Below are 26281 nucleotides of genomic sequence, written 5' to 3' on the forward strand. Positions count from 1 at the left end.
GCAAAAAAAGGCAAAATAGAGGCTTGCTACAGGCAGTGTGCTATATGGGCGGCCAAGGAGCATGGGCACTGGAGTCGCTGCCTGAGTTGAAAGCCTGGTTTTGTCCCACTTAGAAACTATGTGCCTTTAGGCAAGCCATGTATTCCTCTGTGGCGTCCCTTGTAAAGTGAAAATAATGATTGTATCCACTTTATGGGTTGGTCGTGAGCATTAAGAGTTAATACACATCCATGTTTAAGACAGTACCAGGCATGTACTAAGAGCTCAGAAAGTGCTAGCTTTTATTATTGTGTAATATAAATGTTGTTCTAACCTCTGTTTCTGGGCTTATCTTGCACTATCTCCACGAGCGTATCACCCAAACACCTGGCTGGCTGGCTCATGCACATGTGCACGTGACCTAGTCTCTGCCGTCTATGTGCTTTTCCATTTTTTCTCCACCCAGAATGCCTCCATCCATCCAAATCCTATCTATTTAAAGCCTATCTTAAACACAAGATATGACTTCCCAGCAAATGTGAGTAAACCTTATTACACTTAACAGGCATCACGTCAAATTTTGGAGGTTGCCTTTCTGGACCTTGCCATTAACCAAGGCTACTACCGATCCTCTGGCGTGATTCATGAAGTCTGGGGAATGTCACGGTTTCCCTTCCTTCTCCCCGGAGGAGAGTGCATGCGCCAGGGAGAGGGGAGGAGTAGTCCTGTTATTTCTAGATTTCCCTGAAAGATGACCGCAACACAGAAGGAGCAAGATAAAGTTGGCCACCTGTGTGTGCCAGTGTTTCCCTTAACCAGATCTCAAGGCCATTGCCATCTTTGTGATAAGCCAGGACTCAAAGATCTTTATGAAACTCCCAAGAACACTCTGGGACAGCCTCTTTTGAAAATCATTCCATAGATTGAGCCAGAGGAGTGGTCCAACATGGATGGAAGATTTCCCACCAAAGGGTCAACTGAGTCAGTGGCCAACATTGGATGTAGAGTCCGGCCGTTGGCTAGAACCTCAAATATTTGATTGGGAACTCGGGGATGAGTGGGAAGAAGCCTTTCCTATTTTGTGTTTACCTATCAGTCTGGGAACAAATTGATCTCCAACTCACGTTTCCACATCTCACTGTGTCAGAGTCCACATTAATGCAGCGCTTGGCAGAGAGGTTCGGGACTGAGCACGCTCCTTTCCACTCAGCTCTCAGGCCGGGAGGGTCTGAGCTGGGAGCCGGGGGGAAGGGCAGGAGCGGAAGGGAGGACCTGGCCCCAGCCACCCACCTTGCCGTTCCTGAGTTTTGATTAAAGAGGAAAATATTGGCTCTGGCATTCTCGATTTGCAAGATCCAAATGTATTTTGACTTTTTAGAAGAACCAAGAGCTCGGGTTTCACGGAAACGATACTACTCAGAACTTCTGACTCAAAACCTAAAGCTGCTGGGCTTCTCAGTGGTCGAATGCACAGCCAGTGCCTTAGCAAAGTGACATTCGATGGCTCTGGGTTGCACAACAGCATGAGGTCAGCCTTCGGATGGGAGCTGGGCTGTTGAGCAATGCCACTTGGAAGAGAGAGGTCAGACACAGAAACCTGTCCAACAGTTCTAAGAATTTTATATCTTTAAAAATGTTCAATATATTTCTTTATGTGTTGGGACCCAGGCTTTCCAAATCCCTAATTAGTCTGATTTTTTCCAGAAATCTCCCCTGAATCTCGGGTCAGGCAGTGAATTTCCAGTTGACAAGCTAAGCTCATTTTAAACTTTTTTGTTCTTGTTAATCCTCACTGGAGGATATTTTTTCCATTTTTTTTTTTTTTTTTTTAGAGAGAGTGGAAGGGAGGCAGAGACAGAGGGAGGGAGAGAGACATCAATGTGAGAGACATATCTATTCATTGCCTCCCACATGACCCCGACTGGGGTTGGGGGAATGAACCTGCAACCCAGGTAATTGCCCTTGACCAGGAATCAAACCCAAGACCCTTCAGTAGATCTCTACCACTGAGCTACACCGGCCAGGGCAAGCTAAGCTCATTATAAATATTTCACAGTGAGACCAGGATAGGGCATTTAAAGTGGGGGAGGAATTTCCGAATAGGGTCCCTGATCACTGTACCTGCCCCTTCTTTCCAGTCACCCCTACCACAGCCTCTTTCCTGATGCTGAGCCTGGGGTGGCTGAAATCAAGAGCATCCATGAGGCAGGGAGGGTAGGCTCAGGTGGCTTTTCCATCCCTCGTCCCCACAGGTGGGAGACGCGCATGCCAGGGCATCCCACGGTGCGTGGTAAAGTGTGGAGGAGCCCTGCTGATTCACCCATAAACTCTCACCCCAGGAGAAGCCTAGCAGGCAGCTTGGATGGGGAGCCCACGTTTCTCTTCCAGGCCCTGGAAGAGCTGAGTCAAAAACGTGAGCAGAAGACAAGGAGTTCGCTAACCAGGCCTGCAGAACTGGGGTCCTTCTAGATCACGCTCCCTCCAGGACGAAAGGGAACTGGCTGCCTGTCTGACAAGTGCTCCGTAGCAACAGCCCCTGGCATGTGGTCCCTTCTCCTCTGCCTGATCCTTCCCTCCGGTCACTGTGCTCACTGCTAATGGGCGTTTGCTGAGGGCCCACATACATCGTAGTTTGGTCAAGAGTCTCTTTTGTGAAAAGAACTTTTTTTTTTACCTTGACATCTCCCGCTATTATTTTTTATATACATTTTTTATATACATGGAAACAGCTGTAGTGGCCTTTGCTAGATGGTCGGAGAAAGATGTGCTACATAGAGAGGATGGAACACTGCTCAGCCACAAGACAGATGAAATGCATTTGCAGCAACATGGATGGATCTTAAGAGTATCATGTTAAGTGAAATAAGTCAGAGAGGAAAAGTTAAGAACCACCTGATTTTTCTCGTATGTGGGATATGAAACTGAAAGCAACGAATGAACAAAAAAGGGGAAAAACCCTCAGAGACACAGACAACAAACAGTATGGTGGTTACCAGAGGGAAGGGGGGTGGGGGGGTCGAAAAGGGTCAAGGGGTCAGATATATGACAGAAGAAGGTTGGGCTTTGGGTGGTGAGCACACAATGCAACATACAGATGATGTATCATAGAACTGTACACTTGAAACCTATATACTTTTATGAACCAATGTCACCCTGATAAATTTAATTTTAAAAATAGAATAGGACTTTTGTAATAGTGTATGGTGACCATCTGAGAGGAAAGTTTTGCCCCTTTTGAATTCCTAACACTGATAGTAAATTTTTCCACATAAAGAAAGAGGGGTGTGTGTGTGTGTGTGTGTGTTTTCTAATCTAGAAGGTAAGGAACGATCCAGAGGAGCTGATGAAGTATGAACAAATGTACTTCAGAGACTAAAAACTGAATCCTAACCTCCAATGTCTTCATTTAGGGAAAATCAGAGGCAAAGCCTCAGGGAGGGAAAGGTGTCAAATCTGATTGTTAACATGTAACAATATTTTGTCGGGAGTTTTTCCTTCATTTCTGTTCAACTACAGACTTTCAGCGAGCATTAATCTTCTAATCAAAAGGGAACAAATCTATTTATAATTGACATAAATGATGGTGCTATTTTTAGTTCTCTTTGGCTTTGCATGTTTCTCTGTGGGAGATTTTCCCTGAAACAAAAGCCTACTTTTTGAAGCAACTGTGTTCCAGGGGCAGCCATGCTCATTTCTGTTGCCCAAGAGATGCATTTAATTAACCCCTTGTCCCTAATCGGGGATGGTGGAGCAGGGAAGCACTGGCCAACAGCACAGCTGCTCCTCCCTTTGCCTTGTCACCTTAGGGCCTAGAAGGAATGGCAGTCCCCCGATCCCTGCAGGAAGGTGCAGGAACGCCACCTTGGCTAACCCGCTTGCAGCTTCAGAATGTACCCTGTCCTATTGCCCTTCAGTTCAAACACCTCAAATTGTCTCTAGAAACCTGTAGCTATCCTTGATTCCCTGAGAATTTTGTGATGACTCCATAGGTGTTATCTCACCTGATACTCAGAAAAAAACCTTTTGGGAGGCAGGGCAGGGCTGACTGTACTCATTTGACAAGCATGAGGATTGCCCAAAGGCACTCAGCTTACAGACCACAAAGCCAAGTCTCCTTAGGGTGCTCAAGACTCCTCACCTCATGTCCTGGGTACACAGTAGTTCATAAAATGTTCCCGAATTGAACCACATTTTAGGAGAGTGACTTTATTCATTTTAGCCCATATTTAACAACTAGTCATTTTGATCAAAATCCATTACGTTGCATCCAATTCTGGAGCCACTGAGTTTTAACTCTATAGCTCTATGTATCATTGACAGCCCCTCTCAGGGCAAACAGCAGTGAGAGCTCTTTTCTGGGCATTTGGTACCTTTAGAAATGGGCACTTTTGAATGCAGCGTGCAGAGCTCTTTCTGTTTCATTTTTTTCCAGGGTATTGGAGCTCTACTTGGCTCAGTTCTCTATTTCAGCGGGGGCCCCAAGAATGGGTTGACTCCTGTAATCCTGACACTAGTTGAGCATACCGAAGGGTTTGCCGATGTTCCTCATGAGACATGCAATAGTGAATTAATTGGAAGATCACAGCCAGCTTCCAAGAAAAAGGATCATGTTCTGTTTACCTAAATTCCCTCAGTAGTTTCCTTTAGATACAGCATTTCTCACTGCCTCCTTGAAATGCCTACAAGTCCATGGGGGCCTTCCGACTTGGCTATGTCTGCATTTCAAGTGAGTTCTTGCTTTCTTAGGGAGATATACAACTAATCTAGGCCTGGATAACAATTAATTCCATGTAGACACTGACTATACTGTATCCCAGGAATATGGGGGATCATACAGAGACAATAAGCAGTTCTTATCTTTGAGGAGATTATAGTCAACCAGATGGTATAAAGCATGAACACTCACCAAAAAACAAAATATAGAAAGGTTATAAGTGTTGTAAGAATAATGTAATTGCTATTCAGAGAAAAGGCGGTTAACATATCATAGAAGACTTTATAGAGGAGGTGACATTTGAGAAAAGAACAGAAGGAAAGTCCAGGAAAATAAAACATATGTTATTAAGTCATCCAGGCTGGATGTCAGAATATGGAGGGGGCATTTGTAAACTCCAATGCCTATCAAAATGCCAAGCAAATCATAAAAAGAAGTCAAGTGGGCCAGAGTAAGTAATAGAGAGTAGTGGGGATTTGGGTAAAGCAGAAAGCATGAGCCAATCTAGAGGGGAGAATACTTTAGTCAACATTGACAGATAATTTAAAGTTTTATAAAAGCCCTACATTTGCTAAACAAAATACTTCTGAAGATTGGATATGACTTACAGGCCACCCGTTGTTGAGTTTTGCTCAAGGGAAACATGAGGAAATACAATTGGAGAGTTAGATAGAGGCCTTATATAAAATGCCTTCACCTTAAATTGGGGGGTTTGGATTCGATTTACTTAGCCATGGGTGGTCACTGGAAATTGTTTCAAAAAGGGATAAAGTGATTAGAACTGTGCTTTAGAAAGATTATCTCATGGGTGGGATGGCTGGTATCAAGAGGCATTGGACACAGAGCAATCGCTGAGGAGGCTGTTGCAATAGTTTTGGTGAGTAATGAGGACCTCAGTAGTGCTGGGAATGGAAGGCGGGACACGTGTAATCTTCTAGTGAACTCCTTACAGCTGTTCTGGATCTTGGTGCAAAACAAACTACAATGTTACAAGGCACTGTGTATGAAAAGCGGGGTTTGCTGGTCCCCACGGTCCCAAACACCCTGAGTGACGGTGTACTTGTCCGTCGCACTGGCTGGGAACCGGCCCTTACTGCTTTACAGGTTCGCTGGCCAGAAACTCCGCTTGTTCTTTGATCATCTCTAAACTATCGGATGTTTGGTTTTTCAGATTTGGGTTCTTTGCTCCCTGGGAGGGCATGATTGTCTTTGAAATTCTGTCTGAGCTGCACACTTGTTCCGTTTGAGGAGAACTGCGAAGTTCCTTAAAGATAAGTCCTGTGTCTTGTTCAGCTGAAGCAGCGGTGGCTAGTGTCGTGCCCGGGTGACAGCACAAGGGCGCACGGTTAATATCCAGAGAGATCGTGCATCCCGGGGCGGGGCGGGGCGGCCTGTCCTGCGGGCGGGGGGCGTCCAGATGGCCAGCGCCAGCCCCGAAGGCACCGTGTGAGCGGGAGGCCCGCACCCCCTGCCCAGAGGGCCCCAGCCAACAGCTGCCGCTTGGAGTCCTGGCCAGCAAGTTTAGAATCACCCAGTTTTTGAAGAGAAGCTGTTAATAGTTTTATTTAAAATCTTGACTTTTACAATTCCAAAATTTACAAATATATTGATGGGACCAAACAAAACATGTTCGTGGGCCAGATTCAGATGGGGTGGGGGTAGGGTCTGGCCTCATTTTGCCACTCCGTGAGGGCAGGGGTTATGCTTTATTCATTCTTTTCACTGGGGGTGTTTGGCTAACCGGAGCGCTCAATGAATGGCGTGGACTGGAATAATATAGGGGAGCAATATTCCTATGCGACTCAAGCTCGAGGCTGTGTGATTGATATTTAATGGATCCTCGTGTGCTATCATGAAACCTCTGTGAAGACACGGCTCCAGCCTCCCCTGTATTGCTTAGCACAGAGCAGGGACCCAGCCGATGATGCCATAATTAAATTGGCTCGGGCCATAATTTTACTGCCATGCATTTTACTAAAGCGCTGAGCAAAAGTAATGAAAGAAGAATGCTAATAAAAAGAAACATACAGTAAACTACATATCCAGTCATATTTCTTAAAGGATTTTAGAGATTTCTATGAAACGACAGTAAACGTTAGTTCTGAGAAAGGTCCTTACCTTGTTAACATTCTTTCGAGATTCCCTAATTCCCAAGTTCAAAGCCTTCCCTTTTTTCTAAGGAAGAGAAGTTACAAACTGGAGCTCTGTCACTCTTACCTGTCCTGCTGTGGGGTCTTTCTGAAGCCATGTCCTTGAGATAACTTGACCTTCGTGAATGGGCTCAGGCCGGGGAACGTGCTGAGTTCCAGAACAGGTCTAATGAAGGCTTTTACCTAGGGAGTCTGCTGTCACTTTAAAAAACGGTTTCAAAGTTTACCCTTCACCTTCCAATAGGTGACAGAAGCCCACTTATTTTTTTTTAGCTTAAGACCATTTCTTTTAAATCCTAATAGCAACCCTCACGAAACTAATCAACTCCGAGTCATAAGAAATAATATTAGAACCCGGCTGAGCATGACAAAGGAAGCAATTTGATATGAGTAAAACACATTTGTCCCCTCAATGTGATTAGAAAAAAAGAAATTGAAGGACTCTTGCTTGGCTCTTCTTAAAAAAAAAAAGTGTAACTATTGAAAAAGAAACTGGCAAGATCTTAAGGACTGGATCGCAGTTTCTGGCCCCAGTGATGGGTTTGGAAATTGCAGCCACAGCAATTAGGAGTTCCAAATTTCAGTTCACAGAAGGTCAGGCCACGGGGTTATCCTTGGAGCAGTTCTATACCTCCTCCCAGGACAGGCTCCCCCAATTTGAGAGAACTGGGACTTGATACAGTTGAATCAGCATACATATTATTAACGACCACCAGCACGTTTGGCCCCAATAACATTTTTCAAATCTTCAGCAAAAGTTCAGTCCTGACTGTTTTGTGTTCTCTCTTAACGGGTGGAGTCACCAATCAACAGGTACCTGTTATTTCCTGCCATTCCCTGGACCAGAGCTCCTCAAACCCTAATGTGCTTGCTGATCCTCTGGGTAGCTGGTGAAAAATGCAGTTTTTGTATTAATTAGTCCAAAGTAGGGCCCTTATTCTGCATTTCTAACAAGCTGTCAGCTAGCTTTAAGTAGCAAGGCTCTAGATCTGTCTTTAGGTACTAAACTACAATTATACTATGTGCCCCTGAGAACATTAGTTAATCTAACTAAAATTTCCTGCTATAAACAAGAGGTTGTTTCTTGCGACAAAACACTTTCCATGGCCTTCAATAAAACCAATTTTTTTCTAAGAGATAGATTCTCTGTTCTTTATTATTATTGCTGTTTTTTATTAGTTTGGGCATCAAAATAATTTATATTGATTGAAACCAGTCACTTGCTGAATGACGTTAAGACACTGCGTGATCAGTGCCCACCTCAGAACCAGCCAGACAGTCAGTCCTTCTGTGCCTTTAGTTCATACATCATGGAGTTTTTGTGCCATGTTACCGAACCCTCGCCTGGCTTCTCTGTAAGGATTTCCATAATTGCACGCAAAGCGCTGGTAATCTACAGAAATGCCAGCCAGATTTGTGGCACTAATACCTTTTACAAGTCTTATGATCCCTATGACTCAGGGCCCACAGACTGTCTCTCTCAAGGTAAGCCTGAAATGATGCCTATTGTAGGACTATGTCATGGATCTTCTCAGAATCTATCCCCAAATATCCATTCCACAGCGGGAGACAAGAATCCGCTGTAAAAGAAGGAATCGTTGGAGAGCCAAAAACATCTCTACATCAAACTGAGAGTGGAGCTATAAGATGAACGCAATTAGCTGGCAGTCGCGTCTTTGCCGAAAACATAATCATCCCTGTAATAGGGAACATTCGCTGTGCTTGACAAGCTCACAGTGAAAGAGCTGGATCCATGGGAAGGAGCATGCTGAAAATGGTTTCAATATGATCCTGTATTTTCACTCAATACTATTGATTGAGGGTGTCCGGCCAAAAACAATGAGAAAATGAGCCAACACTAGCCTTACCCTTTGACCATATTATATATAGTTGCAGCTGAAATGTGTTATAGGTTTCAGGAATAACAAAGCACCATATGGAACAAATATTTGGCATCATGGCAGCTGATGAAACCAGGAAAAATTAGACAAATTATCAATTGCTTGCTCCCAAATTACCCAAAAAAGAAATTAGATCCATTTTCAGTAGCTTTGCTTTCAAATTTCTTCTTTCTATGAGTCACCACTACTTTCTGCCAAACTAAATATGTCTGTGAATGGCTGGAAACTTTAATGGAAAGAAACATAAAACTCAAAATACGTAGGAAAATTTAAGCTTCTTCATGGAAGACTAGCAAGTCAGGGATGTGTGGAGACAGAAATAATGCATCAACAGTACCTTTTGTTTCGGGTAGCATCTGACTTTGCACGCAATACAGGATGTATATACCTGCCAACCAGCTGACATGGCTTCAAATTAAAATGATCTCTAAAAAAGAATTAGCTCATTACTTTTTTTAAAGCTTCCAATCCATCAAACTACTAAAGTCTATGAAGATCCATAGTCCTATAGTCAGGCTGATCAGATTTGGACTTGATGATGTTTTTCAATGGGTAGTAGAAATTGGAGGAAAGTTTTTGTGAATGGTTAAGGGCTTGAGCTTTCAAAGACTATCCTGATGGGTTACATCAGAAGAGTATGACATAGCAGTTCCCTCTGTGTTTATGGACTGCGGTTGCTGGTGCTCCCTTCTTGGGAGTTTTAAGGTGAAGTTTAAAGTGTCCCACTGTGCAAAGAGTTCTAGGCTGAGAACGGGGTGACAGAACTGCAGTCCAGGCTTTCCCAGCAGGATGCTCTGTGACCTCATCACGTTATGTTTTTCCTGGACGTTGCTTTCCTCATCTGGGAAGTGAGAGCACTGGACCAGATTGCTCTATATGGTTCTTTCTAGCTCTCTAGTTCTTCAGTTATGCTTTGCCAGACAGCAACAGAGCAACACTTGTGTTCTCTGAGGGCTGGTGCTCCAGCTCTTGTCCCAGACTTGGGGCTTATTTGCCAGGCATGGACCCTTTGCTGAGTATCTTCCCTTAACTACCCCCTGCTCCCTTTAATGTGAGGACCTCAGATGAAATAAGACAGAGGGACTGAGTGAAGGTTCTGAGTGGTTTCATAACCATTTCCATCGGTGGAACCTCTTTGGGAGGCCTCCCATGGTAGCCCTTGAAGACTCCCCATGGACTAGAATTAGCTTACTGTTGATCTATGAGAAGTTTCACTGGAGTAAACGTGAAGGGGCCTCAAGAGATGACACCTCAGATCAAGTAGATATTTAAAATCTACACCTTCAATCGCAGGTCCACAATGGCGGCAATAGTAATGGAAAGCCATGGGGTATATTCTGGAGACTGGTAGAAGAAAATACCTTTTGGAATGACTTTTCCAACATCAAGTCAAGGAGTTTTATTAAGTGCCCACCACTGGATGCTGTTGGAGGACAGAAAATTTTTTTTAAAACTTAGTTTCTTTTTCTGAAAGAGCTCAAAATAGAAAGGATGAAAATTCCCACCAGCAGTAACTGGTGTTTGATTGTGTGGTTCAGAGGTGTCTTAGCCATGCTATATGTTCCATCTCTGGGAACTGTTAGATGTGAAGCCTCTGGGATAGAATCACATGGTCACTGGTCCACATAGTGATGAAGCTTGCAAGGCTGATTTCATCAAAGCCACGCTTAAACAGAGAAATTCAATTCCCCTAAGTCAGGCTGTGATAGGGAAGCAGTTTAGATGGGCAACCTGAGAGTGTAAAGATACTTTTCTGATTAGTGAGTACATTTCTTCTGCTGAACATTGCTTTTTGAGGTTAAGTAGAAATCACCAAGAGCTGACTTGGGAGAATAGAAATCTTTTGCCTACCCAGTGACTACCTAACTATCTCAAGGAGACAGACTCTTTGAGCAAGCACACTCAGTGTGGTAAAATGATAGGCCCCATATTTTTTCTGCTTCCTCCAATGAGGAAATAAACAGTATTACTGAGTGAGCATTCTGAGGATCCATTAATTAACTCTTGGGTGGTCTAAATGCAAAGCAATACGTGAATAGGAGATACCAGGATGCTTTTCTTTTTCATTAATAAGGTTGAGAAGATACACTGCCAAATTAACTTTTCTAGATTGCAATTATTGCAGAACCATTGAGCTAATGGGTCAGTGTCATTAGTGGTTGAAGTCTGACCACTGAATTAATTTGCAGATGGTGATTAGGGGGACAAGGCACACTATTCAATTCAATCCATTAACAGTTTCACATATGGATGTCCCTTTCAGCTTCCAAAGCCCTTCTACAGTTCAGCCTGAGGTGTAATATTCTTACTCCCATTTTACTAATGAGAAATGGAAGGCCCAAGGACATTAAGTGACTTCTCTAAGGTCATAGAGCTGTTAAGTAGGGGAGCTGCGTGAGGCCCAAATATGGAGCTTCTGATTTCCAAATTAATACTTCATTGATCTTCTCCTTCTGCTTTCTGGTGGGCTGCTTATGGGCAATAAAATGACTGTAGTGATACTCAGGTAGGAAAGACGCACGAAGGGAGGAGAAAAATTGTGGCCACTCCGTCTGAACCAGGCCTTTTCACTTGTGAGGAAGGGAATGGCCACAAACATTGAGGTCACAAAGGTAACCAGTTTCTCCTTCATTCGTTCCAGATGGTCACAAACTCCTAAGCACACAGCTTTGCTCGGTGCCATTTCTGTCTCCCTTTACTGCTGTTACCAACATAAATGAGTTTCATAGCTATAAGGCGAAAGGGAGGGCCTGCAAACACCTTTTATTTAGCCTAGAGGGAGAGCTTTTTGTTTTCAGAGAAAAGCTTTCAAAACCACAGCCACTCTTCTCAGTGCTTACTCTGGGCGATGGCCACAGACTCCTGATTAACCAGTGCCTGATAATTTGTTCGTGTGTTACTTTCGCTCATGGCTTCCCATATCTCCAAGTCACTCCTCCTCCAGAGACTTCTCTAGTCCAGTAGTTTCTAATGGGGGGTGATTTTCCCCTCTCCCCGCAACCCAGGGGGACATTTGGCAATGTCTGGAGTCATTTTTGATTGTCTCAACTGGGAGGAGGGGACTTCTGGCATCTAGAGGGTAAGAAGCCAAGTATGGTGTTAACCATTCCAAAAAGCGCAGGACAGCCCTCCTCCCCCAACAGAAATCATCTGCTCTCAAATGTCAATAGTGTTGAGGTTGAGAAACTCTGTTGCCAATGGCACTGGGGGGGAGGGAGAGGGGGGAGTTGGAAAACCAAGTAGGATTTAAAAACATGCCACTTGCTCTTAAAAAGAGGCTGAGGCTGGGGGCAGCAAGGGAGGAGAAGCCAGGGGGCTGAAATCTAGTTTCCCCAGATCTTTTTAATCTAGAGCTCTAACTCTCTGTGCTCCTTTCCCTAGTTTCAAAGATAATCACAATTGGCTGCATGTGAGTTGGCTCAGTGCAAACTTTCTTAATACTTCCCTCTGATGAAAGACCCATTTCATCAGGGTAAATGGCACAGAGGTGGTACCATCTTCCCAGCAATATTCGTAGACCAGACTCTGTGACCAACACATTTTCAAAGTTTCAAAAGACACTCCCCCCCCGCCCCCGACAGCCTCTCTAGTGCCTCATAAAGACCATAGACGAAAGAAGAAAGTCCGAAGAGATTCATACAGTATTTGCTTGGGAGACTGAAAAAGAAAAAAAAAAAATCAGGTGTAAATTTCTTTTGGCTCGGGGCCGTCGGAGAAATCTCCAGAAAAAAAAGCTGACCCAACAACTCGTCAGACTGTTTCAGATTTTCCAGGAGCACAGCTTTGCTAAGTCATTCCAAAGCAGTTCTACCCAAGTTGACATTGGAGAGAGTGACCAGAGTCAGAATAGTATAATATACAATAATAGTCTAAGTTGTGACCTTAAGTGGACTTGGGATGCCTGAAGCACATCCGAGGGCTTTGATCACTGTATAGGTAATAGGCAGGGAATCAATTCAATTTGTGGGAATTTCTACCCCAGAGGAACGAAAGTGTTAACTTAAGTCTCGGGTGAGTTTATTGGAATGAGAGAGCCACCAAGACCTATATTCATTTGGATGAGCTTAATTGGAGGCCTCTCCTGGTGATTTTACCTTACCAGGTGACTTTGACATAGGCATGGTTCCTTGCTACTGAAGGCACAACACTGCATTGGAATCAGAAAACAGAATAAAACAATATCTACTTTTGCCTCTGCCACTGGTTAGCAGTGTGACCTTGGATATGTCACTTCTCTCTGAGTTTCATTCTTGGTGCGTGACTAGATTATTTTTAAAGGGCTTTCAAGCTTGTAGAAATTTTCAACTTTGCTTCCTTTGAACAACGAGGCAGTTTTAAGAGGGAGATATTACGGAGATGGATACTTAATCAATAATCAGGTTCTTGGGTGTCTTCCCAGGGTCTTCACCATGCAATTTTTTTTGGCATATAAACCCTTATCCCTGCAGAATGCCTGAACATGTAACGTAAAAGGTTTTAATTTAATAGTCTGTGTGGTCTCTGCTGGTTGCACAATTTCTCTTTGTGTCCGTGCTGCTGCTGATCAAATATTGCAAAGCCATCAATTACCCGAGGACAAATGCAGAGGGCCACGTGCAAAAGTTCTGGCCAGTTGCATAAAGCAGTATGCCAGATGCAAAGTAAGTGAAGGGTTTTTCTTGGTATTCAAGGTTCAGTGAAAAAGTAAGAGGGGCATCTATGCCAAGAATGAACAGCCAGAGCTTGCCAAGTGCTTCTTTAAGTGGCCTTAGCCAATGTGAGACTAAACAATGCATTAAATAGGCATACAGCTTACTGCAGTTAAGGAATTGCATGTCAAGTAACAGCTCTTTGCTATGTTTTAAACATGATCTCGCATATAGATAAAGACAAACAAAATGCTGTGTTGTCATCTCCTTCATCTAACAGCTAATAAGGCCTGAGGGTTTGAACTTTCCAGGCAACCCAAAGTAATCCTTTGTGATGTCAGAGCCTGCTGATGTCTCACTGAGAGGTGTAGGGTGGAACTCTGCCAGAGCAGCAGCTCAGTGCAAACCGATTTTTTGCCACCACGGTTGTTAAAGATGTCTGGCTGCATAAAAGAGCAAAGGCTTTGTAGCCTGTTGCTGAGAACAATGAGAAATCTCCTTGGGAGATCTTGTTCCTGTTTTGAGTGTCTGATTGTTTGGTATGGGCTGTGAAATCAGAAACAAGGCTGCTAGAGGGGTGGAGCTGGCTCTTAATTGAGGCCCCAGGGAATGCTGGCATGGTGCACGATGCCTGGACAAGGTCCGTGAAGGCCCAGGTAATCTGAAGAACACCAGAACTCTCTTTTGGATCTAAACTGTCGAGCCTACCAGCCACTGAAGATATTAGACGTTCCAATATCAATGGTCCTCAAATAACTGGTTGAATGATACCTGCACAGGTGGAAGCCTTGCATCCAAACCCCTGGCTGCTCCCACCACTCCTTTCATGGTCAAGTTGGGGAAGTCTCTTTCTGCCTGGTACACTACTGAGATGATGGTGCCTTGTGACCGCCTCTCCTTTACACCCTTTCATAGCACCCAGAGAAAGGCCCATGGTCCAATAAGTAGCCTTTCTCCAGTGGGTCTTGGAGAAAAACCAACAGAACTAAGAGTTGCAAGAAATGGAAAGTTGAGGTTTGCTGGCAGAAGAAGAGGAAAACTTGAAGTTGGCCCCAGGAGGGGCTCCCCCAGATCACACTGCTTATCCTGATATACACAGGTGAACTATATAGTGTTCTGCCCAAGAATCCAGTCTGGGAAGGCCCTCGAACAGCAGCAGCCTCTCATCAAAGAAGACTTTTCTCGTGCACCTTGAGGAAATTCTGTTTTTATTTCCTGAGTTTTTCTAGAAGGTGAAATTACATGGATATCTCCCTCATGCCTCCTTTCAAAGACATGTTCAAAGTCAACTTGTCACCCAGGGGTTCTTGTTCTTTATGTCTCAGAAGAGGACTGGGATTTGGGAAGCATCTCTCTCTGCTACACCACATTGGGCCTCTAAACAATGTGAATGGCCAGATGAACATGCTTTTTTGGAGACAAGAGACCTTGACTTTGGTTCTGGATCCATCCAGAGAGATAAGTCACAAAATCTCAACATCTCACATTTCTCATTTGTCCAAATGAAGCAATAATTCTTGCCTTGCAAGACTGGGGTACAGACAAGGTGAGAGAGCTGCTAACACTGGATTTTGAAAAAGTAAATATACTAGTCGAACATAAGTCATTCTTGTTAGTGACCTTACTATATAAGTGTTGCTGCTAATAACAGGTTTTATAAGCCACCCATAAGGAGAGAAAATGAGTGCAAAAAAATTAGCTGTTCAGATACCTCGACCTTTGCAAAAGACTCTGCAACTAATCCCAGAACAGAATAAATAAATATAATAGCTAACATGTGTATGGTGCTCACCATGTGCCAGGAAAAAATCTAAGTTAATATGCTCTAATGTATTAACTCATTTAACCCTTACACCAGTTCTATGAGGCAGGTCCCATTTTACAGATGAGAAAATTGAGAAAGAAATTAAGTAATTTGTTCAAGGTCGCCCCCAGGTAAGCTGCAGAGCTGGGATCCAAACCCTGGCTTCTTGGCAATAGAGACCATGCTCTTGGTCTTGAACCCTTTACTCTTTTGCTTGTTATAATTTTCCACCAGGGAGGAGATGGTCTTAAAAGCATTGAAATGTCAGAAAAATTGAAATTATTTTCTAATTTTGCATAGAAACCATCACTTTCTTAGCGGTCCTTGGTCCTGTTAGACATCTTTAAAGAGTAGTAACAAGTACGTAGGGTCAATATAAAAACATTGGTTTTCTTTAAAAATATCTGTGGCTTATTAGCCTAGTGGTGCTAATGATGAGGTCAGGGCATTAAGGTCAAACGCCACATGTGCCAATTAGTTTCAAAGAGAAAAGCTTTTCCATAGCCAGTGACTGTACCCCTAACTTTGACCAGCTGCCATACAAAGGCATGGCTGGTGGTGTAAGAAGTACAAAGCCAAAGAGTGCCAATGGCGCAGCTTCAATTCAGCCCCACTCAGAGGAAAACTAATTATAGTGGGCGACTATGTCTTTGGATGCCCCAAATTGTACAGTCGCATCTTTAATTGGAAAGGCAGTTATCTACAGGCTGGGGAAAGGCTTTCGGTCAGGGTTTAGAATGTTATCATGCTTATTTGTCCCCTCTAATTTAACAAAAGGCAGCTATAATCTGACCTCACTTGTCCAAGAGAGTGAGAAAATGTAGGTGAGAACTGTCCGTTGGTCCTTCCTAGCAAAGAAAAATGGCAATCTGTTTTCATGTGGTGGGTGCTCCGTTAGCCACACGACCTGTGTGTCTTCCATCAGGACTGAGCTTCTAGCTCATCTCTGAGGGGTTGAAACCCAACTTAAAACAAAACAAAGCCAGTGGCTCCTCTTTCTTTAAGTAGGTGTAATCTCCTATCTTTGGGGACAAGCAGAATCTATGTAAAGAAGATAAAGGAGATGGAAGGTTCTTTGGTCACTACTTGAACCCAAGGTTCTCCTTTCTCGAATAGCGCCACATCTTTGTTAATTACAACCTAGACTATGAGTCTGTTAAAGTTAGAAGAGGTCATTTGCTTGAACAAAATCTCCTTGTTTTGTAGACAAGGACATTTTGACCCAGGAAGTTTAAATGTTTGCCAAAGTCATACAGCTAATGAATGACAGGCCTGGGAGCAGTTTTCTGAGCATGATATTTAGAATAAAAGGAGCTTGAGTTGATCATAATAACCTAGATCGAGGAAGGTTGTTTCAGTCAATACCAATGAAATTCATGGTGAAGTTTCACTGCAACTCTACAAACAGTACGCTTTAACACACGAAGAATGACGTTTGTTTTTTTCAGACCTGCTCTTAATAACTAGGCATTGGAAGTAAGTTTTATAAAAGCTATAAATCTGGAATAGCCGGAAGGGTGTCCAACTTTCTTTTCTAATTGATTTGCTTTTTCTTTTTTCCAGACCTCCAACGTAAAGCATATATAATTTATTTAAGGGATTCTGAAAACTAAAAAGGACCCCAGAAACTCGCTTTCTTTTCATTGCTTTTAACTGAAACCATCCAAGACGGTTGGTTGTTCATCAATTTTTTAAGTATCTCCAAAGAGGCAAAGTCCACAAGCCCTTGAAGTGCATGTTAAAATGGTTAATGGCTGTCAAAATTTATATCTATAGGAAGCTTAATGTCTCCTGTTTCACTTGAGGCTCTTTTCCTCTTGCAGTTTCACACAAAATGAGGTTATAACAAGCCACCCTCTGTGAGAGCTCCATCAATCTGCTAAGATAATAGCTGGTTCTCTCCCAATGTGCCACCTCCATTAAGCCACCATTTTTCTCATAGGACTATGAGCACACAAGACTGGTGGATACGCTCTCTTACTGTGATGCACGGGGAAGAATCAGTAATTAGCTCCTCATTGGAACTTTCATTTCAGAAAATGTCTGGGGAAGCTGCATTAATTATAGAGGAAGTGTTTCACTTATGCTGGAAAGATGTTCACAAAAAAACATCATCTGGATGGTTGCTTTCCACTGCGCTCCAGTGGAACTTGGGCTCATAGAGAAATACGAGTTCATTCACAACACTGGGTTAATCTATACAAAATTAGCATGACATACATTTTATTCAGTTGTGTTTCTAATGAGGTTTAAAAAAAGCTTTCCTTCTTAAACTTTCTGGCCCAACAAAAAAGATAGATATGGAGGCAATTTTCTTTTAGATGTTTGAATTTCAAACTAAGATCAAAAACTGCCTTCCACTATTAAAAAAACACAAACCCATACTTTCAAAATGGGATTTTAAGCTGCTTCAAATAAAAGGCATGGCCACAATAAAACTTTGAAAATAAGGGTAAAAATATAATAGTCAATTGACAGGGGATGGAGGTGGCAAAGACTACTTTGCTCTAGTAAGTATTTCAAAGACTGTAAATGCTTAGAGCTGACTTCTCCACACACAGTAAATCTCAAGGGACAAAAAGGAAACTCAATAAAATTTGTTGACAACAGTTAATGCCTGTAAGAATAATTGGCTCAGACACAAAACAGACCATCAGTGTAGCTTGGGCAATGACTCAAATGCAGCCGTAAGTTTGTTAGTATATATTGTATTCATTCAAAAAAAGAAGAAAAACAGTTTTATTAAATAGCTGCATAAATATGAGGTGAGAATTGTCCAAAGTACTTGACAAACCTAATTCTTGATGGTGTTGAAGACTAAGATCCTGAACAAGTAAATCCATTTCATTCAACTGGACTCAATTCAGTTCAATCCTGTCAATTCAACAATCAAATATGAGCCGCTACTATAGCAACCAGGCATTGAGGTAGGTGGTGGGATTTAATGGTAAATAAATACAGCACTTGGCATCAAGGAGTCCATTGAGAGGGTAAATCCTAGTTAGGTGATTTCAAAAGTGGAGTAAAATATTCAGGAAAAGCATAAATGACTATAATCTAATCTCCCATGATTGTTTTTCTCTTACGACACTTAATAATACTTATGTGCTTTTTTTTAACCTCCCAACTAGCAACTAGACTGTGACTTCCTTGAAGACAAAGTTAATCTCTCATTCGTTTCTAGGCATCTCATTGATGACTGGTATAGTGTCTTACCCAGAGCAGATGTTCCATCAGCGTTCTGAGTTAAAGAATTTAAAGGGGCTAACTTCTCTTGGGCAGACAGGATTGTCCAGTTGACTAGAAAGTTAACAGGAATACTTTTGTGCCTAAGAGTCTATGTCAAGGGAAAGGATTTACATAAGTCATGGAATTGTAGAAGACAAAACTTATGAAACTTATTGTCTCAATGACAGTGCTGACAATAATAACACACAATTTATAAAACACCTTCCTCTTCAAAGTCAAGAGTTGTCACAGACAACTGTATCCTTTTCAGTTTAAAAGCATTTGCTTAAATTTGATCATTGTAGTAACAGAATAAAAGGATCCCTTTAGTGCCTTGAAGTTGGTTTTCATCACAGTTGTCCAGTACTCTTAAGTGTTGGTATGAACATATATATGTACCATGTGGTTACTTGGGACCAAATCATTCTTTCCACTCTCACTTTTCATCATCTAATGCAAACCTTGTCGTCATGGAAGGATCCAGTTTCCATGCGCTGTGCATGGAAATCCTGGAGCATATCACGTTGAACAAGACAATTCAACCTGGCACATATCAGAAGACACTCGTGAGCTTGGCAATCACCTAGTGAACTGGATCAAAGGAAACTGCACAGATGGATTATCAAGGCAAAAAATATCCTCTTGGACATAATAAGTGAGAACTACTTATTCATTTTTTAATGTGAACCAGTAGCAGCACAGTAAAGAGTAATGACAACCCATTGCTGAGTGATGTTGATGTGACACATTTGCCTTCCGTAAAACAAGTCCGCTGTTTGAAAAGCACCCACCTGAGGAACTCATTCATCTGCACTGCAAGCAAGAGCTGGACAGAATTGTTTTATTGCCAGAAAAATAGATGAATTAGCTCAATTAAAGTATTGGCTGGAAACTTTATTTGCCCATTCAAATAGCAGAAAGCACATTTCATTCTCTGTCACTAGTTTGAACACTACTTATTGCCAAATCTACGATCATCAGCCCTCCTTTTAGTCTCTTTCTTCCCAATCCCACACCCAACCCAGACACATATACATGGACCCCCTATCCCAGTGCCCCTCCCAACCCCCCCACACCACCCCTACACCCCCCCCACCTCACCCCCCACCTTCCCTGGGAAGAAGATGAGAAAGACTTGAAATGTGTGAGTCATCCCAGGAGCTCTTCAAAGCCTAGTGGGTAACTGATGTAAGCTGTCTACACTTGAGAGATACGAATCTCTAAGAATGATTCATGCTCACCCAGGACCTGAGCGTCAGTCTTCTGGAACTCTCTAAAATTCCAAAGAATTATACAGAATGAGCGTCTGGCTTTAGATTTCGCTGTTCTGTAACGCACCAAGAGATGCTTCGGGGGTAGATTGTTTAAGTGATGAGTTCCCTCGGGCAGCACTGACTTTTGTTTATGTTTATTGTTTGCAACCCGTGGACTTGGCTGTCTACATTTTATGGACTGTCGACTTTTTTAATTACCTGAGACCTCCTTGTGGAATAAGTAACCCCACACTCGCCAGAAACCCTTTTCCAGATGGCGATATCACTGGAGAGCCTCAGGAAAGGGCCAGGCCAGAGGAAGGCAGGAACGAAAAGTCAAGGTCAATTTGCTTCGAGGGCAAATGAACCTGGCATTTCTGTTTGCATTTAAGGGAGACCCTGGGTGTTTGCAAAAGTGCCTTTGAGGCAAGTTCCCCTTCTGTCTGTTCCTGGCGATTACCACGGAGACATCTGGGATGTGCCCCCTCCGTTCCTTTTCCAAGTCCACCTTGCTGTTTGACTCCAAATTATCTAGCCCTTCAAACAAATCTCCGTGTTGCCATATGGTCAGATGTGCACACAAGGGTCTCAAGAGCAAAAACCTCAGTCCCCGAGGGTCGTTTCGTCCCCTCCTTTCACTGAAGGGACTGGGACAGTGAGGGCAGAGCATAATAGCTGCAGAAGAGCTCAGGAGGAAATAGTTAAAAGGCAAACTGCTAAGGAGGAAAATGCCGTGGGAAGCCTGCGGAGCCGGCGCAGCCCCGGACGCGGGCCTTGCTTGAGGGCAGGCACCGGGGGGGGGGGGCACGGGCAGTCCCTGCGCTAGTCACACGCGCCCTGCGGCTGTAAAGGCACAGGGCTGGGGGCGGGAGGGCTACTTACTGAAGTAGAAGCCCCGGTCTCCGCACACGAACTGCAGCGCGTCCACCAGCTCGGCCCCGCACAGCGTCTCCGGCCCAGCCGAGGCGGGGCTGGCCAAGGTGAGCAGGCACAGGGCCAGGTAGAAGAGATGCGACGACGACATGATGTGCACCTTGACCTGCGGGGAAGCAGAAGGGGGTCATGTTCCCTCCTGGCGCCTTGCCAGGGCGTGGGGGCGGGGCACTGGTGCAGGGACCCCCGCCCCCGCGCCCCATCGCTGTCCCGGACCAGAGCGCCCTGCGCAGCAGTGCGACGCCGGAGCGCGAGGCCGCAGGGCGCCCGGGCCCAGCACGTCTTGGCATCAGACGACCTGCGTGTAATCCCCTTGCTACTGTGGAGCCTTGGAGAAGCCCTCCCCGCACCCCTTCTTTATGGGTCCCTAAACTTCTTGAATTATCAAACGTTAACTTGTGCTCAGGCCAGATTTCGTGCCAAATAGGCTCTATTAATTTAAATTCTCTAAAGATTGGCCATCCACAGATGGCATATGCATTCTTTATTGACCAGAATATTCAATTCATCAGAACAGCCTTCCCTAGCTACTGATTAAAGAGAATTTATGGTGGCTAAAAAAGGACCTGTGAAAATACTATATATCATTATAGAACTTTTCTTTTTTTTCACTTGAGATTGAGAGAGAGAGAGAAACAAGAGAGAAAGACAGAGAGACAAAGATTTCTTACCTGGGGATATCAGAAGTTAACACAACCACAAGTGGAAGTAAAGAAAAAACAAAAACAACAGAAACAGGAAAACTGTGAGGATTTAGGAATGAAATTGGCTCTTGCTAAGTCGACCCCACTCTCTGCATTCTAAAGCCCTTTGTGTCAAGCCCAATATCAAATCAACTGTGTGTAGAGAATGCCTTCCATGAACAGAGCACTGGGCTCAAAACCTACAAAAGCTTTTTTTTTTTTTTTTTTAAGTCACAGGAATTCTGACTTCATCTCTTGGAGGGACTTATGTGACACTGGATCCATTTTATAGCGATATATACCAAGGGACCCCTGGTTGGCTTGACTTAGTGCTGAGGGACAGCCAAGTGGCAGCCCTGCCAGAGGCAGAATTCCTGTGGCTCACAGCTCCATCCTCACTCTAAGGAGTAGAAACAAGGCTAAGGTGATCATTAAGTTTTTCCATATTGCTGCTTGTGGCACCAAGATGTGGTTTCTTCCAGGAAGGCTCCCAACATGAGTGGCTTCCCCTTTCTTAGATGAATCTACTCTCAGCAGCATTGGAAGAGTCACCAGAAGAGGTTAAGTGAGGGACTCTATCAAAGGGTGATGGAGTTAGGATGGAAGCTATCATGATAAAAAGAGCCTTTTTTGAACCTCCTAGTAGAGGCAGATTCATTCAACGCCATCCCTTTAGGAGAAACAAACTGTTACTGATTTTCTATCACCCTCCTTGCTCTCCATGCACTCTTAACTTAATGGCTCTGCATCAGTGACAAAGTGTGCCCCATCCTTTTAATTAAGATTTCCATGTTTTTGGCCAGAACTTCAGCTTAGAAATTGGGGGAGGGGGGAACCCTAACCCCCTGATTCTTGTTAAATAGTTGACCACCAAAAGTGCCCTCTGTTTGTATATCATCATAAGTGATGGACATAAAATTCAAGAGAAGGTAGAAGTGCAATTGAACATTTCTTCCATTTTCTCAATAGGACTCTGTTGGAGTCCTGTGGAAACCCTCCACTCCCACGAAGCCCAAACCACTGACTGCTAGAAACAAATCATCATCCAGTCCTCTTTTTCCCTAGTTATAAAATAATTGATGAGGCTTTCCCCCTTCCATATTTCCAGTGGAAACCTCAACAAAACCAACCCAACTGGACTTCATTGCCCTTTTCAAAAGAGCAACTTGTAATTGTTCTTACAGAACATACCCCACACTCTGGCAGTGGGTCAGTTCTAGAATGTGTCCTGATGCTGCCAGTCTTATTTCTCACCCTTCTCTTCTTTGTTGAGTTTATAGCAATGCTCCAGGCCAAGCACCTGCAACTGTAGGTGCCTCCACGCTCTTCAGTTCTCATGAAATCCAGAGGAAAAGGTACTCAACTGACAGCCTTAGTGAACTGATAACATCATTAGATGTCAAAGCTATATTTTTAATAGTGATTTCTGGTATAACACGTCTAAGTCCAGCAATACATATAAATCTCTAGCATTTAAGAATTTAACATTTTTTTTACAGCTTTCTCTCCCTCTCTTTTGCTGAAATATATTGTCAGATACATGCCAGCACTTACAGTTCTAGGACAAGACAGAACCTCTAATACATTTTCTTTTAGTTCACAAAATAGCCCAGCACAGCCACAGAGAACCAAAAAATTTATCACATTACGCTCCCTCAAAAGAAAACAATAATGAACTTGTTTAAGAGTTAAAAGTTTGAAACAAGTGGCCCCATATGCTCATCATTTCCTTGGCCTTTAGTTTTGCCAAACACAAAAGAAATGAAGAGAGAGAAAGAAAAGGTATGATAGAGAGGAAAAAAGGAAGAACCAGAAAAAAGAAGAGAAAATAGAAGGGAAAAAATCAGAGCACCCTTTCTGAACGCCCCCCCCCAAATCCAAAATTCAAAAGACCTTTCTTTTTACCTTAAATAAATGGAATATCAATTGATTCCAGATGTCTGGGCTGCAATGAAAATGCCCAGCAAAATCTGAGGGCAATAGTCATAAGAAAATACTCACTGTAGGTGTAACCATTTTTGTTTGTTCCAGATCTTTTACAGCAGGTCAGGGTGGGTATTATGAGGCTGATGTGAGTAGAAAACTGAGGACTTAAAAACATGTGCTGCTTTGTGGGTGGGGTTTGTGAAAGCATCTAGTTACATTTGGACACCCAGGCAGGTATGCTGTGAGTCTGGGTAAACTGCCTTTTGTCCATTCAGACAATGAACAAATTACACAGCTGGGACTTGAGTCAATCTTTTCCCTTCAATCAAGCCACCACCAATTTCCATTGTGTGGATGTGGATGCTGATTGTGGAGCCCCCCGCCCCCCCCAAGACAGTGACCCGGGCTCCAGTCCTCTCCCTTACCCTCTTCCCTCTGACTCAAACACTTGGAAAAGATCTAGAGCCTCCGGGTACAATCCATCAGCCTGTGAGCTTCGCCTCCAGACAGGACACCTTTACTCCCTGAATTAATCTGAAAGACCACTCGCCTCCCTCAAACCACTTCCTGCCCCAGGCGCAGGAAAAAGCACCGACTCTTGCTAGCTCTGCCTCTGAAAAGTTCAGCATACACAGCACGGAAAGTACATTTGGAGAAGCAGTTTTCCAAACTCGCAATGAAGGCAGACGTAACACGCCACAGCCTCTTTTAGGATCATCTGAGCCGGGAGACAAATGCCCCAGTGGTCAGACCACACGGCACATGTGTGTATTGACTTGATTTCTTTTGAAAGCAGGGAGCCAGCCTGCGTCTCGGCACCTCAAGGGCAGCGGAATCAGGCGCCCCGCGAGGATGGATCCTTAACCCCTAAGCCACTTGCTCCCCAAAGTCCGAGGCGGTGGAGTATTTGAAAGCAGCAAATGAATGTTGTACTCGGGGGCAGGGACATTTTATGAATTGAGACCTCAGGCAGTTTCATCAGGGAACCGGTGACAGCGGCTTAAAAGTGCTTGCAAATTGGAAAAACACAAGCCTTGAAGGATATAATTTTGCTGAGAATGGAAATTTGAACTGGGGCCAGTGATGGGAAACGAGAAGTCGGTGCACGGACGGTGGCTGCCAAACTGACCTAAAGAGACTTTGCAGCGCCGAGTGTAAGATCAGAGTTTTACAGCGCAAGCCCCCGAGCCCGAACTTCGCCCGTGAAAGTCCTCTTTGAACCACAAAACTTGGACAAGCAGTTGCTAGAAAGTTTCTGCCTCCCACAGACAGTATGCATTTGTTTAAATTATACGACTATGCAAGGTCAGCAAGAGCTGTCAAGTTCTTTTTTGAAAGAGCAAATTAAACTCCACTCTAACTTGGACTCTCTGGGCAGAAGTGCAGAGAGTGCCTGGACCTTAGCTCCAAAGATCACATTTAAAAGCTTTAATATCATTTAAAATGTAACTCTTTGTATATGGCGTGCCGTGGAATAAAAGTCCTGACAAGTTCCACCCCCCCCCCCCACACACAGACACACACACTCCTACACACATGAGAACAAGGTCTTAAAATTAAACCTCTGCACCTGCAAAAAAAAAAAAAAAATCCCCAAGTTCATATCCAGTCTCTATGGCCCTTAAACCATAGACAGGATTCAGAGGAATCCTCTATAAAGACACCACGGAAGCCCTGCAGAAGTGGAGGGTTTGGCTTAAGTACCTTGCCATAGTTTCTACTCATACATATTTCTGTGCAAAGACAATCATCTCCGGGAGCTATTTTTTCAGATCCCACAGAATTGCACATTCAGCAATTTATAAATAACTCCCAGTTCCGAAACAATGAAAATTCTAAAGCGAATAACATTTCTAGGCAGCAAGCAAACAGTACACAATGTAAAGAAAATTCCCCAATGAGCTCAAAGAGTAAGAAATATTTACCTTCAAGGAATCACAGAAGCTGCACTTAAATAATTGGGTTGGAAGGCTGCTGGTTTTCCCCATTGCGTCTGAGGAGCAAAGTCTGGACGTGAATTGGTTAGCAGGGATAATGAAGAAAAAGAAATCCAGAGAGATGGGAGATGTTGAGAGCAATGTCACATTTCAATTTTGAGGACTTTATTCCATTGCGCAGGCTCTATCTGCTCTGAATTTAGCAGTGACAGTGAGATTTAGCAAACAGAGAGGGATTTAGAGAAAATCCTCACATTTATCTACAAAACACAGACACTGTAGACAGGAAACAGCTGGGGGAACATTTGCCTTCTCTCTCTCTCCCTCTTCTGGCAAAGTTATCGAGTAAGGACTTTTTTGGGCATGGTGACAAATAACATCATACCTTTGCATTTTAAAACTAGAGCACAGAAGCTTTTTTTTTTTTTTTTTTTCCCTTAAAAGAATGTGTGTTAGTGGCAGGGTGGGCAGATATTAAAAAGACCGACGCTGCCGTAGGAAACGAGGATCTGTTCTCTGATTAACTTTCTCGTGGGCATGAAGACACGCACATCTGTTAAGACACTCACATCTGTTAAGACACCTTATCGGTACTGAAGGAGCGGGTGGGGGGGATGGGTAAGCAGTTTTACATTCTACAGCAAGCCCAAAATTAAAAATAAAAATAAAAAAGAAATGAAGGAAAGACCACCCCAAGCCAAAACCTATGAGTTTAACCCTGAAATGACTGAAGCAAACTCGATCGGGATATGGCGCTGGGGTGACCCCTGGGCCTACTTGCCAAGCCAGGGAATGATCTCATTTCCTAGAACCTAGAGAAGGGGCAGGCAGTGTGGCAATGGGCTCCCTCTGGGACGACACCGTTTCGTGCCTCTTGTTCGCGACAGGGCAAAGACCTTGCTGAGCTGTGAAGCCAACTGAAAAAATAAAATCATTTTTCTTCCTCCCCCTACTAGGCAGCCTATGACCGCCCAGGGGAAGGGCACCTGAGGGGCAAACTCTTTTCCCATTGTTTCTATTTTTCTGCATAGCTCGAAACTGTGTGCGTGTGCATGCGTGTGCGTGTGCGTGTGCGTGTGTGTGTGTTTCCCTCTCCAATGTTTGTGTATTCTAAATAACACCAGCTGGCTAGCAATACCCTCTCA

General features: G+C 43.7%; 1 protein-coding gene across 6 annotated transcripts in view; it reads right to left on the minus strand.

Moving 5' to 3' along the window:
- Nucleotides 1-25469, minus strand: part of IGF1 (insulin like growth factor 1) — a 70598-nt gene extending 45129 nt beyond the window's left edge. For 2 of the 6 annotated variants that reach the window (XM_016223213.2, XM_087814859.1), the window contains exons 1-2: nt 23275-23360; nt 20540-20696 (exon numbers count right to left, since the gene is read on the minus strand). In XM_016223213.2, coding sequence (XP_016078699.1) covers nt 20540-20696; nt 23275-23289 — 172 coding nt within the window. In that variant the 5' untranslated portion in view covers nt 23290-23360. The other 4 variants (XM_016223212.2, XM_016223215.2, XM_016223214.2 and 1 more) reach the window with 4 other exon arrangements.
- Nucleotides 25470-26281: the final 812 nt, after the last annotated feature.

The sequence above is a fragment of the Miniopterus natalensis genome, chromosome 2, assembly GCF_054644295.1.
Source record: "Miniopterus natalensis isolate mMinNat1 chromosome 2, mMinNat1.hap1, whole genome shotgun sequence".
NCBI classification, from domain to species: Eukaryota; Metazoa; Chordata; class Mammalia; order Chiroptera; family Miniopteridae; genus Miniopterus; species Miniopterus natalensis.